Source organism: Carcharodon carcharias, chromosome 3 (assembly GCF_017639515.1).
Source record: "Carcharodon carcharias isolate sCarCar2 chromosome 3, sCarCar2.pri, whole genome shotgun sequence".
NCBI classification, from domain to species: Eukaryota; Metazoa; Chordata; class Chondrichthyes; order Lamniformes; family Lamnidae; genus Carcharodon; species Carcharodon carcharias.
Genome location: NC_054469.1, coordinates 129,882,328 through 129,896,656, shown reverse-complemented (window position 1 = coordinate 129,896,656; position 14,329 = coordinate 129,882,328). Strand labels below are relative to the sequence as shown.

At 40.3% G+C, this 14,329-nt stretch overlaps 1 protein-coding gene across 5 annotated transcripts in view; it reads left to right on the top strand.

Annotated features, from left to right (window-relative positions):
• The window catches only part of snx13 (sorting nexin 13), a 172,880-nt gene that overhangs the window by 106,022 nt on the left and 52,529 nt on the right, over positions 1-14,329 (top strand). For all 5 annotated transcript variants that reach the window (XM_041184463.1, XM_041184464.1, XM_041184462.1 and 2 more), the window contains 3 exons: positions 155-238; positions 821-959; positions 8,352-8,440. In XM_041184463.1, coding sequence (XP_041040397.1) covers positions 155-238; positions 821-959; positions 8,352-8,440 — 312 coding nt within the window. The remainder of the gene's footprint in view (positions 1-154; positions 239-820; positions 960-8,351; positions 8,441-14,329) is intronic.

The window sequence follows — 14,329 nt, the reverse complement described above, 5'->3', positions numbered from 1 at the left end:
CAGACAAATAATTTTGCTATTACTGCAAACTTTGAGAGAGAATTTTCAGCAGACTAGCAGGAAACTTAAACTATGTTGTATATTTTATAAGCTGTGTAATTTTCAGATGATTTTCAAATGCCAATCTACCCAAAGGATTATCTTAACTTTTCAGGAAATTTTGGCGAAAGGAATTCTTCTTCCATTAATCAACCAGCTCAGTGATCCTGACTACATTAATCAGTATATTATATGGTTGGTAAGTGACAATTTTGATGTTAAAATGTGTTAATCCGTTGAAACCCTAATCCATTTTGAGCAGTGAATTTTGTGCCATGAAAGCATGTTTTTCTCTATAATGTTAAATTTGATTTTTTTATACATAATATATTTTAAGTATTTGAGCAGAATAAATAAAAAAAAATGGAAGATTGTAGTAAAAATGTATTCTCACTGGAGAAAATTGAGAACTCAGAAGAAAAATAGAACCCCAAATGATCCTTTCTGGGGAGAAAAAAGTGAGATTTGATTAAATTAATGTTATTGCTATGTGACGGCAGGTGCAAAACTGTACTGGTGATGTCCTGGAACGTTTTTCATTCCCATCTTCTGGGTCAGGGAATATTGCCTGATTGAGTAATTCCTGGTAAAGGAACAGGAGAAAATTTGAACTATAAAACGTAGAAAAATCAACAGTGAATTCTAACCAGCCATTATAAATCAACTTGGGTTAAATTTAGAATTAGTTTTAGTTGTGCCTTCACTTGTTGGATAATCAAATCTAATTAAAATTAATTTGATACAATGATTTTGAAATTACTGAGAATCTTATTTGTTTCAGATCCGTGATGCCAATTGTAATTATGAAGCCTTTTTGAATATTATCAAATTAAGTGACAAAGTCGTAGAACTAGAAGCAGTGAGAGATAGAGCAGCAGAGGAGCTGCAGTATCTTCGATCTTTAGATACCGCTGGTGATGGTAAATATCTAATTGTATTTGGTTTTGCATACCTCTTAAAATTTCCCATTCTGCTGGAGGCAGCAATTGAATAATAAGTAATGATTCCCTTGACCACAAGTAGGATAAGATACTGAATAGAGGGTGTCTCCTCCTCAGATTAATGAAAGATCATCTGTAATCTTTGGAGCCAAACAATTGGTCAAGGTAAGTCTAGTGAAGCAATGGTAATGCATTGGCAATAATTATGAATTTTGAGAAGGCATGTTACAACAATTCAGATATATATTACAAGTGGAAATTTAGGCATATTGTAAAATTTGGGGGATGAACAGGAAACCAAGTTAATTGATGTGCCTCTGATTGAAAAAGGGTTGGAAGGGGTGTTCCCCATGGGCTGGTGTGGGGTGTGTACGCATGCATGTGTGTAACATTGACAGTTGTTGATACCAAAGTGGACCACAAAAGATGTTAGATGGACATACAATACTCGTTCAACTAATGTATATGATTTTCAGTATTCCATTATAGAACATTAAAGGACTCAATTTAAGGCTAGAACAGGTTCAGACACTTGCCAAAATAAATACAGGTACAGAAACAACTGTGCAACCAGGAAGATTGGTGAATACCATGTCCTTGTCCAAGATGCATTCATTTAACTCCTTGATCTTCCCTTTTCACAAAGAAATGGCCACAAGCAGTCCTTGCAACACTGCACACTTCTGTCCTACTGTGTAAGTACAATTAGTGGGCCTTGTACTTTGTTCTTTAGTGTACACCGCTCCCACAAGTGATTTCTTGCCTTTATCATTCCTCATCACAACCCAAACCACTTCTCCATCCTGGTTTCCTGAACTTGGGTCATCCTTCTCTAATGTGCTAATACCATCAGTAATTAACAGAGCCAGCCCTCCACCTTTTCCTAACTTCCTATCCTTTCTAAATGTCACATACCCTTCAATATTCAGGTAGTTTATCATATGTCCCATAATAAACTGCATTGCAGGCAGTCATACTTGTGCAATTTACAGATACAGCTTGTGGACTCATCCACATGCCCAGCTATATTTTGCAGGCTACGGTACGACTGCTGATTATTTTTTAATTCCTTCTTGGGATATGGGCGTTGCTGGCCAGGTCAGCATTTGTTGCCCATCCCTAATTGCCCTTGAACTGACATTGCTAGGTCATTTCAGAGGGCAGCCAAGAGTCAACCACATTGCTGTGGGTCTGGAGTCACATGTAGACCAGACCAGCTAAGAATGGCAGATTTCCTTCCCAAAACAATGACATTCATGAACCAGATAAATTTTTCCGACAATCAGTGATAGTTGCATGGTCACCATTACTGAGACTAGTTTTATATTCTAGATTTATTAACTGAATTCAAATTCCTCCAGCTGCCATGGTGGAATTTGAACCCATGTTCCCAGAACATTAGCCTGAGTCTCTGGATTACTAGTTTAGCAACATTACCACTACGCCACCGTCTTCCCGTTGCACAGTTTTCGCTATATTCACAACTTCTCAGATGCTGAAGTGGCCTGTACCTGGTACAGCAACACATGGACTGATAAGTGGCAAGTAACACTTATGCCACACAAGTGCCAGGTAATGACCATTTCCAACAAGAGAGAGTCTACCATCTCCCCTTGATATTCAATGACATTACTATTGCTGAATCCCCCACCATCAACATCCTAGGGGTTAGCATTGATCAGAAACTTAACCGTACCAGCCACATAAATACTTTGGCTACAGTAGCAAGTCAGAGGCTGGGAATTCTGTGTAACTCATCTCCTGAGTTCTCCAAGCCTGTCCACCATCTACAGGCACAAGTCAGAACTGTGATGGAGTACTTCCCCCTTGCCTGGGTGAGTGCAGCTCCAACAACACTCAAGAAGCTTGACACCATCCAAGATAAAGTAGCATGTTTGATACCTGATTCATCACCTTGAACAGTCACTCCTTTCACCACCGGCATGCAATGACAACAGTATGTACCACCAACAAGATGCACAGCAGCAGCTCACCAAAGCTCCTTTGATGGCACCTTCCAAGCCCATGACCTCAACAACCTAAAAGGACAAGGGCAGCAGATGCATTGGAACACCACCACCTTGCAAGTTCCTCTTCAAGCCAAACACCATCCTGACTTTGAACTATATCGTCATTCCTTTACTGTCACCAGGTCAAAATCATAAAACTCCTTTTCTAACAGCACTATGGGTGTGTCTATACCAAATGGACTGCAGTGACGCAAGAAGGTAGATCACCACCACCTTCTTGAGGGCAATTAGGGATGGGCAATGAGTGCTCGCTTTTCCAGTGATGCTCACATTCCAAGAATGAATTTTAAAAACTTTGTTTCCTTGAACAAATCCTGCTTAGAACAAATGCTTGTTTTATTTTCCGCCTAATGGCAAAACCTGATTTTTATTATTTTTTTTCTCAATTAAGACAAGCTCTAATGCAGCCAACTCTTAAGCAGGATCTACCCAACTGACCTGATTGTAATGACAAGATTTGGCCTGAGACTAATTGGAAGATAACCTATTGTATTATGAATCCTGTATGACTTATGTACTGTTACTTGATAAGATGGCATACAACAAACTGCAAGGAAACAATGGACATGAGGAAGCAATTTCACCCAGGCATTGTATGAACTAGCTGTCTCTGCTTGTGAAAGCAAAATTTCAAATTACTGAAGATGAGCACTCTATTCTTGATTGAAAACAGCTGCAGAGGAAAGTATGTTGCAGTGCTGGATTTCTGTAGGATGTTTTGGTCGACTGTACCATTGAGTAGAGTGAGAAAATTTAACAATGAAAGAACTAGGCTTGAGTTTGGAGGAGAGTTCTGCCTTCATTCTCTTTTATAGGTTCTTATAAGTTTTACTGTAACAACCTTCTGCAGACCTGTCATTTTCTTGTGAATTTGTGTTCTGATCCTCCGAATGGTGTTGGCAATATTGATGCTATCAACTGCGTCATTCTAGGCTTGCTGGACCAGTTATTTCTGGAAAGAGTGCCATAAGGGCACTCCTTTCCCTCTCTTTCTGCAGCATCAGTCTCAACATATTAAACTTGGTGTTGTTTGGATGAAAAACTTCCAATTTCTAGACATCTTAGACAAACTCTCTTCCTAAGTTAAAAAGAGAGTGTTGTATTTTAAATGATGCTTGAGCCATTAGGTAGGCCTCAGTTGTAGAACTTGCCTGAAAGCTTTATTTGATAGACTGTTGTTTGGCCAGGAATTTGCATAGAATGCACAAAATGTGTAAATCCTGCCAATCAGGAGTAAATAACATGTCAAATATGGACCTAAAAACAACTCTCTAGACACATTTTATCCCTAGCTTTATGCAGAAACATGATTGTCCATGTTTATAAAAGGTTTTTAGCCTTTATCTAGGCCTACTTAAAGGTGTAACAAATACTGTGGTTATCAGAAAAGGTCAGACGCTGGGAATTCTGAGGTGAATAACTCTCTACCTGACTCCCCAAAGCCTGTCCATCTACTTGTGCCATATGCAAGGCACAAGTCAGGAGGCTGAAGGAGTACACTTATTTGGTCAAGTGTGGCTCCAATAACACTCAAGAAGTTCGACTCAATCCAGGCCAATATGGCTTGCTTGATCGGCACCCCATCTACCACATGGAACTCTAGCAGGAGGAGGCTGCTTGGCCCTTAGAGTCTGCTCCACCATTCACTGAAAGATCTGAAGGTTGATAAATCACCTGGACCAGATGGATTACACCCCAAAGTTCTGAAGGAGATAGCTGAAGAGATAGTGGAGAAGTTAGTGATGATCTTTCAGGAATCACTGGAGTCAGGGAGGGTCCCAGAGGACTGGAAAATTGCTAATGCAACCCAAGGGAATGAGGCAAAAGACAGGAAATTACAGGCCGATTAGCCTGACCTCAGTCATTGGTAAGATTTTAAAGTCCATTATTAAGGATGAGATTTCAGAATACTTGGAAGTGCATGGTAAAATAGGGCAAAGTCAGTATGGTTTCATCAAGGAGAGGTCATGCCTGACAAATCTGTTAGAATTCTTTGAGGAGGTAATGATTAGGCTAGACAAAGGAGAGCCAGTGGATGTTATCTACTTGGACTTCCAGAAGACCTTTGACAAGGTGCCGCACAGGAGGCTGTTCAGTAAGATAAGAGCCCATGGTGTTAGAGGCAAGGTACTAGCATGAATAGAAGATTAGCTGTCTGGCAGGAGGCAGAGAGTGGGGATAAGGGGGTCCTTCTCAGAATGGCAGCCGTTGACTAGTGGAGTTCCGCAAGGGTCAGTATTGGGACCACAACTTTTCGCTTTATACATTAATGATCTAGATGAAGGAACTGAGGGCATCCTGGCTAAGTTTGCAAATGATACAAAGATAGGTGGAGGGACAGGTAGTGTTGAGGAGGCGGGGAAGCTGCAGAAGGATTTGGACAGGTTAGGAGAATGGGCAAAGAAGTGGCAGATGGAATACAACGTGGGAAAGTGTGAGGTCATGCACTTTGGTAGGAAGAAGAGGCATAGACTATTTTCTAAATGGGGAGAGAATTCAGAAATCTGGAGTGCGAAAGGACTTGGGAGTCCTAGTCCAGGAATCTCTTAAGGTTAACTTGCAAGTTGAGTCGGTGGTTAGGAAGGCAAATGCAGTGTTGGCATTTATTTCGAGAGAACTAGAATATAAAAGCAGGGATGTGCTGCTGAGGCTTTATAAGGTTCTGGTCAGACCACATTTAGAATATTGTGAGCAATTTTGGGCCCCGTATCTCGGGAAGGATGTTCTGGCCCTGGAGAGGGTCCAGAGGAGGTTCATAAGAACGATCCCAGGAATGAAAGGCTTAACATATGAGAAACGTTTGAGGACTCTGGGAGTATACTTGGTGGAGTTTAGAAGGATGAGGGGGGGTCTGATTGAAACTTACAGAATACTGAAAGGCCTGGATAGAGTGGATATGGGGAAGATGTTTCCTTTAGCAGGAGAGACTAGGACCCAAGGGCACAGCCTCAGTAAAGGGAAGACCTTTTAGAACAGAGATGAGGAGAAACTTCTTTAGCCAGAGAGTGGCGAATCTATGGAATTTATTGCCACAGAAGGCTGTGGAGGCCAGGTCATTGAGTGTTCTTAAGACCGAGATAGATAGGTGCTTGATTGGTAAGGGGATCAAAGGTTATGGGGAGAAGGCAGGAGAATGGGGTTGAGAAACTTTTCAGCCATGATTGAATGGCGGAGCAGACTCGATGGGCCAAATGGCCTAATTTCTGCTCCTATGTCTTATGGTCTTAAGATCATTGCTGATCTGGTTGTGGACTCAGCTCCACTTGTCCATCTGCCCCCATATAACCCTTAACTCCCTTTTCTAACAAAAATCTGCCTAACTCCACCTTAAATAAATTCATACCCAGTCTCCACTACTTTCTGGAAAAGAGAATTCCACACACAATGACCCTTTGGGAGAAAAGCTTTCTCCTCATCTCTGTCTTAAAAGGGAGACCTTCTGTTTTTAAACTATGTCCACTAGTTTTAGTCTCCCTCGCAAGAGAAAACATCTTCCGGTTATCCACCTGTTAATCTATTCTTTTAGGTTTGTTTGTATGTGCACTTTTTTAATGATGTTTTACAACCCCTGAAGTGATGGGGATTGGTTAAAAGGCATTGGAAGCAACGGTGATCCAGTGGCACAGAGAGAAAAAGCCAGGAGTGGAGAGAGAGAAAATTCAGTGTGTATGTGTCAGAGAGAGAAGACAGGGATCTGAAGCTGTCTGAGAAGGATAGTGGTCAACAGTAGTCAACTGAATAATCAGTAATGGAACTCAGTAAAGTGATCAGTTTAGCAGATGTGCTGCTGGAAAACTGAGTTTAGGAAACTCGTTTGCCCTGCAGTTAAAGAAGCAGTGAGTTTGGAGTATGGTTTTTGGGTGTCTTGGGGAGAGATACGAGGTGGGTGAGAAGCATCAAGTGAATGCTCAGGAATTCACTGAAAGAAAACCGCTTGCAACTGTGCCAGTCCCAAGCGAGAAGCGATGGTGTCAAGCTAGTGGTAATTTCTCAAAGGTTTGTGTGTCTGTAAAGGTGTTGCTGGGGTAAAGGAGTAGTGGGAATTGTCATCTTGTGTTTGTATTGAGATCCTTCTAACCTTTTTTGTCTAGTACAGTATAGTTCACTTTCCTTATTTTGATGAATATTTTATTCTTTGTATCAAAAGTTCATCCGCAACCTCCTGTGAATTTGTTCAGTAGTTTTCCTCCACTTTCTGGAAAAAAAAGTTAAGATTTATCATGCCAGCTTTCACTCTGGATCTGACTTGTTCAGTATTAACAACAGCTGGGATTGTAACAACCCTATCAAGTCACCTCAGGATCTTATAAGTTTTAATAAGATCACCTCTCATTCTTCTAAACCCCAATGGATATAGGCCAAAGCCTATTCAATCTTGAATTTTGAACCCCTGTTCAACCTTTCTTCATAAGACAGCCATTTCATCTCAGGAATGAGTCCAGTGAACCTTCTCTGAACTGCTTCTAAAGTATTTTTATCTTTTTTTAAAATAAGGAGACCAAAACTGCACACACTACTCCAGATGTTGTCTCACCAAGGTTCTGTACAGTTATATTAAAACTTCACTAAACATTCACTGCTGCCACAGTGTGCCGGTGATGGAGAGTGTGTACATTTACAAGATGCACTAGAGCAACTCACCAAAGCCCCTTCACCAGCACCTTCGAAAACTGCAACTTCTATCATCTAGAAGGATAAGGGCATGGGCTGCATGGGAACCACCACTTGCAAGTATCCCTCCAGATCACACACCATCCTGACTTGGAACTGTATCACCATTCCTTCACTGTCGCTAGGTCAAAGCCCTGGTACTCCCTAACAGCACTATAATTATACCTATACCTGACGGGCTGTAGCGGTCCAAAAAGGTGGCTCACCACCAACTTCTAGTGGACTTTTTATTCTTTCATGGGATGTGGCCATCACTATCAAAGCCAGCACTTGTTCCTTATCCCTAATTGCCCTTGAATTGTGTGGCTTGCTATGTTATTTTGGAGGGCAGTTAAGAGTCAACCACATTGTTGTTGATATGGAATCGCGTGTCGACCAGGCTGGGTAAGGATGGCAATTGGGGAGGAGCAACAAATGCTGGCCTAGCCAGTGATGCTGGCACCCCATGAAATTTTAAAAAGAAATAAATTAATGTTACTGTCAATTCAGTCCTTAGTAAATGTGACATAAGATTTGAGAGTTTCAGTAAGTATGCATATTTTTGTGCATGCTTTTGTTTATGCATATTTTTGTTAATCATTTTATAAGAGATACTTAAATGTTCTAAATAGTAAAATTTAGAAAACTGAATTAACCAAGTTTGACATAACTGTTGCAACTTTATTTTCAGATATAAGCACTATAAAGAATCAGATAAACAGTTTACTGTTTGTGAAGAAAGTCTGTGAAACAAGAGTTCAGAGATTAAACTCAGGAAAGGTAACTTTTTATCTCTGTCAAAATTTATTTATTAAATGTTTTTGATTGTCCTTTAATGTTAAACTTCCTACCATAATATATTGCATATTTTAATTATTAATTTTGAAGGAGATTGAGAGAAGGACAACAAATCCATTCCTTTGGTTGAATTTTTGAAATTTCACATGTCTGCGAAACAATGGAAGTGCACTAATAGTTGAAAAAAATTACCTGCCTCAGTCAGCGATATTACAAGATTGGCACACTGTTCAGTGCTACCATAAATGGAGGTTTTGCATAAATTCTCTATTCAAAAGTTAATCAGTTGGAATTCAGGATAAGTACGCATGGCTACTATTTAATCCTGCTTGACTGTGCTCCCAAGCTGCCTCCCCTCACCATCTCCCCCTGCCCCCAAAAAGCAACATTAGATGTATTAGGAAAAGAAAAAAACTCCAAATGTTAGAAATCTGAAATATAAACAACAAGCTGAAAATGCATGGCAGATTAGTAAGGAAACACAGACAAATTATAACATTTCTGATGCAAGACCCTTCTATAATTAAAATCAGGAGTGTTTAGTTGTGTGCCTATTTGATCATTTCAGTTTATACTTTAAAAATTTGGCCAAGAAATTCTGCGTGATTTCTTCTGGTCTCCTACAAATCTTATTTGTGTGACTTGTTAAGAGCCTCCAGACAAATGGCTGAAAATGGACACCCATGCCATTTCTCTGACACTTGTGGCAAGAGACTGGAAGAATTGTCACAGAATATCATTGCTGTAATTTTCTATCTTTTTCTCAAAGAGCTTTACAATTTTCTTTGAAGGTATTAATGCACACAACTGCTTTTGCTGGAAGCATTTTCCATGTGTCAACAGGTAGGGGAGGAAAGGAATTGTTATTTTTAACCTTTTGCTCGAGACTTGTTAATTTTGAACCTATTCCACATTTCTAATGGTGTCCTGTGCTCAACCATCTGCAGCTGCTTCATCAATTACCTTCCTTCCATCATAAGGTTAGAAGTGGGGATGTTCACTGATGATCGCACAATGTTCACCATTCACAACTCCTCTGATACTGAAACAGTCCAAGTCCAAATGCAGCAAGACCTGGACAACATCCAGGCTTGGGGAGACAAATGGTAAACAACATTTATGCCAGGCAATGACCATCTCCAACAAGAGAGAATCTAACCATCGCCCCTTGAAATTCAGTGGCATTACCATCGCTGAATCCTCCACTATCAACATCCTGGGGATTGCCATTGACCAGAAACTGAACTAGACTAGCCATAAACCTATTCTGACTACAAGAACAGGTCAGAGCAAGTAACTCACCTCCTGACTTCCCAATGCCTATCCACCATCTACAAGGCACAAGTCAGGAGTACGATGGAATACTCCCCACTTGCCTGGATGAGTGCAGCTCCAACAACACTCGAGAAGCTTGACGCCATCCATGACAAAGCAGCCCGCTTGATTGGCACCCATCTACAAATATTCAGTCCCTTCGCCACCGACACACTGTGGCAGCAGTGTGTACCATCTACAAGATGCACTTAGGAAACACATCAAGGCTCCTTAGACAGCACCTTCCAAACCCATGACCACTACCATGTCGAAGGACAAGGGCAGCAGAGGCATGGGAACACCATCACCTGGAAGCTCCCCTCCAAGCCACCTACCACCCTGACTTGGAAATATATTGCTGTTCCTTCACTGTTGCTGGTTTAAAATCCTGGAACTCCCTCCCTCCCAGCACTGTGGATGTACCTGCACCACATGGACTGCAGTTGTTCAAGATAGCAGCTCACCACCATCTTCTCTAGAGCAATTAGGGATGGGCAATTAATGCTGGCCCAGACAACAAAGCTCACATCCCTTGATTGAATAAAAACTCAGTGATACAGAGAGATCTGGGTGCCCTGTTACATGAATCATAAAAAGTTAGTATAGCAAGCGACTAAAGCAAATTAATGTTGGTGTTTATTGCAAGGAGAATGGAATATAAAAGTATTGAAGTTTTATTACAGCTGTACAGGGCCTTGGCAAGACCACATCTGGAATACTGTATACAGTTTTGGTCTCCTTATTTGGAAAAGTATGAAAGAAGTAATTCAGAAAAGGTTCACTCGACTTATTCCTGGCTGAGGGGTGTATCTTATCAAGAAAGGTTGAATAGGTTTGGCCTATACCCACTGGAGTTCGCAGAATGAGATGTGATATTTTTGAAACATACAAGATCCTGAGGGGATTTGATAGAGTAGATATCAGGAGGATATTTCCATTTGTGGGAGAGACTAGAACTAAGGGACACAGTGTAACAATATGAGGTCTACCATTTAAGATGGAGATGAGATTTTTTTTTCTCTCCGAGGGTTGTTACTATGTGGAATTCTGTTCCCCGGAAAGCAATGGGGGATGGGTTACTGAATTTATTCAAGGCAGAATCGGACAGATTTTTGATAAACAAGGGAGTCGTGGGTTATGGAGAGCAGCCGGCATAATGGAGTTGAGGCCGCAACCAGATCAGCGATGACCTTATTCAATGGCAGAGCAGGCTCGAAGGACTGAATGGCCGCTTGCTGCTCTTAAGTCCTATGTTCCTATTAAATTACACTCAAGCCCATGTCTAGCAATAATATACAATAAAATTCATATTTTTTAGCATCTTTTAATGCAGAGAAACATTTTGAGGCACTCTGCAGAAGTATTAGAACAGATGCGTGCTGAGCGAAAGATGCTGAGATTAAGAATGGTTGGAGTGGGTTTTAATCCTTAAGAGAAGTTGCTGGAGTGGCAAAGGGGTTTAGGAAAGAAATTCCAGGAAGTGGGATTTGGATGACAAATGGCACCACCTCCATTGTTGAAGTGAAAAGAAGGTGGTACCTAAGAACCTAGAAATTGGAACAAGAGTACCTCATACGGCCCCTTGGTCCAGCTCCATCATTCAGTGTGATCGTGGCTGATCTTCTGCCTCAACTCCTTTTTCCTGCCCCTTCCCCACATCCATTAATTCTGAGTGATCAATAATTCTGCCTAACTCAGCCTTAAATATATTCAAAGATGGAGCATCCACAACTCTGCAGGGAAGAGAATTCTAAAAAAATTGAAATCCTTTGAGTGAAGAATTTTTTTCTCATCTCTGTCCAAAATGATCAACCCCTTTATCCTGAGACTGTGCCCCCATATTCTATATACTCTGGGGAATCAACCTCTGCATCTACCCTGGTGAGCCCCTTCAGAGACTGGAGTAAGATATCTGAATTTGGGTAGCTATGCTGCTGGAAGAAGTTTGGAGATGGATAGGAGGACAAAAGTGAAGTAGTTTAAGCTGGAGGATGGAAGTTTAAACTTGTGAAATTAGGAGTTTGGAGACAGCATAGTTCAGCGATGACAGGATGATGGACCAGTGCTACTTGGTGTGAGATAAGATATGGGTAGCAGAACTTTAAATGAGCTCAGGTTTTTGGTGGAAGTTGGGAGACCAACATTGGAGTAATTCAGTCTGGAGGAGATTAAAGGCAATTGTGGTGATTACAATGGTAGATGAACTGTGGTAAGGTGGAGGCAAGCAGTGTTACTGAAGAAAGGAGGCAGACTTTGTGATGGAGAGGGTGTGAGGTTGGAAATTCGGCTCGGAGTTGAAGAGGACATCATACTTGAGCAATCTGGTTCAGCACGCCAAACTGAATGGGAAGAGGATGGAATCTCTGAGCATATGGTGTTTGTAGTGGGATCATACTTTGTGTTGAAATTTATTTTGATATGCCCATTAGCTGCAATGTATTTGGTTAGGTTTGTGAATAAAAGCTTTATTTCACTGCAGACTTTCACTGAATAACAATCACACCCAAGCTCTTTTCCTTTCCATTTTTGCATGACCTGATTTTATGGTTCTAAATAATGTCTGTTATCAGTTTTTTTTTTGTTTCAAGTATATCAATTTGCATAGGCTACACCCTCTTATAGATACTAATGGTAACCTTACCATTAATTTTTATGAATGGTGCCTAATCCCACATTCAACTGGCCCATTGCAAGCACTTTGTATTTCATGTTTCAGTATGCTTGACTTTAAAAGTTAGTATGATAAATAGTTTGCACAAGAACATTGTGAATAACTGAGAAAGAACATTAATTACCTGTGGGCATGGATCTTGCTCATTCTCTGAATTTAGTTCAACTTCCAAGTGCAAATGTTGTGCCCTCAAGGCCTTTGGTCCTTTTACTAATCTGTACACCAAGGAGTTTTCTTATTTTTATTGTCTCCAATGTGTTTTCTCCTCCTGCTGCAGGGGAATAATGGGAGGTCTTTGTTGCTTCCTCCAAAGAATTATGCTGCTTTTTAAAGAAAAGGCCTCAACAAAGCGGGAGCAGTGTTAAGCACCTGACCAGGAAGCGTGTATGTGGTGCAAAACTCTGAAAGGGGCACCATCCCAGGAATTCTCCCTGTTGGATAATGTCATTATTTGTATGGGGAAGTTGAAATCTATATTAGAAGAATGGGATATCTTACAATATATGCATTACTTTCTCATTTATGATGATTGCCACCTGTATGTCAACTTAAATTCAGCAAGAAGCTTCAGATATTTTGGCATAAAGTATGAATTGAGTAAAGCATTCAGTTGTATAACTAACATTGCAGCTTATGTCTGGTTCATGATAAACCTTTTATTTCTATCACTGATATTTGAGTACGGAAATTCATATTTTATTTCAATACCATCCTTAAGTGGGAATGAAAGCCATGTTCCAGATTCAAAAAAGGCTGGCCTGATGATGTGTGTTTCATTTCTACGGATTCTGGGCAAGGATCTTTTTGTTTGGATGACATATTATTCACATGGTTGCTTAAACAGGTTATGAAAGTTAATATTTCAGTGACATTAGGTGGTTTATCAGTATCTATAATATTGTTGTTTAACACTCAAAAGTCAAAAAGTTTGCTTGTAAGCTTACCTTGACATGGGTACAGCTAAGTAGGTCTATTGTCCTGTGGATCTTAGCTACTTCTAATGTTTTGTATGTGAAATGGTAATGAATAGTAGTGGTGGAATCAGAAGTTATTTTCTCAACATCAGTAATAGTTAGCTTAGTATGCATGTTTGCCTCTGATGAGGTATCTCTTTAACACAATTTTTTGGCAGGAATGGAAGATATAGTTGATGTAAATGTAAGAAAGTGAAGAAAACCTGTAATCCTCTTGAAATACTGAATACGAGAAGAGGGAAGAAAGGGCAGATAAATTCTGACAGTGGCGGATATCTTTGTCGAATAGCATTACCCAACTTGATTGAAAGAGGCCTGAGAAGCTTAACATGTAACATAATACCAAATTAACTCAAGTAGCCATCAAACTCTTTTGATAGTTCCATTTATATATTGTAGGTCAAATATTGATATTTTTGTATCTATCTTCCAAAATTCAAAGAAAATACAAATTTCAAATTACCTTGATGAAAAGATTCTGTAAGTATTCACGTTTATCTGCACTGCTTATAGGTGGTGGTCTTAAAGCCATTTATGGTTGTGGAGCATTGGGCCTGCAAAACAGTACCATCTACTATCTATTGGTGTTGAGGCACCATGCATTTCTACTCAGAAGCAACCTTGCAGCAATATGATTTCTGTGTATCTGAAGTGAAACAATTGATGCAAAAATTCATTAAGCACCTGTAAATCATGTTATAAAAACAGAAAATAGTCAGTAGGTCAGGCAGTGCCTGAAGAGCAAGGAAACAGTTAACATTTTAAGTGACTGACCTTTCATCAAAAATGGGAGCAGTTAGAGATTTAGCAGTTTATAAGCAAATACAGAGTCTGGGGAAAGGAAAGGACAGGGAAGAACAAAGGGGATTGCCTACGATACCTGCCGATGTTGGGGCCGGAAAATTCCACCCA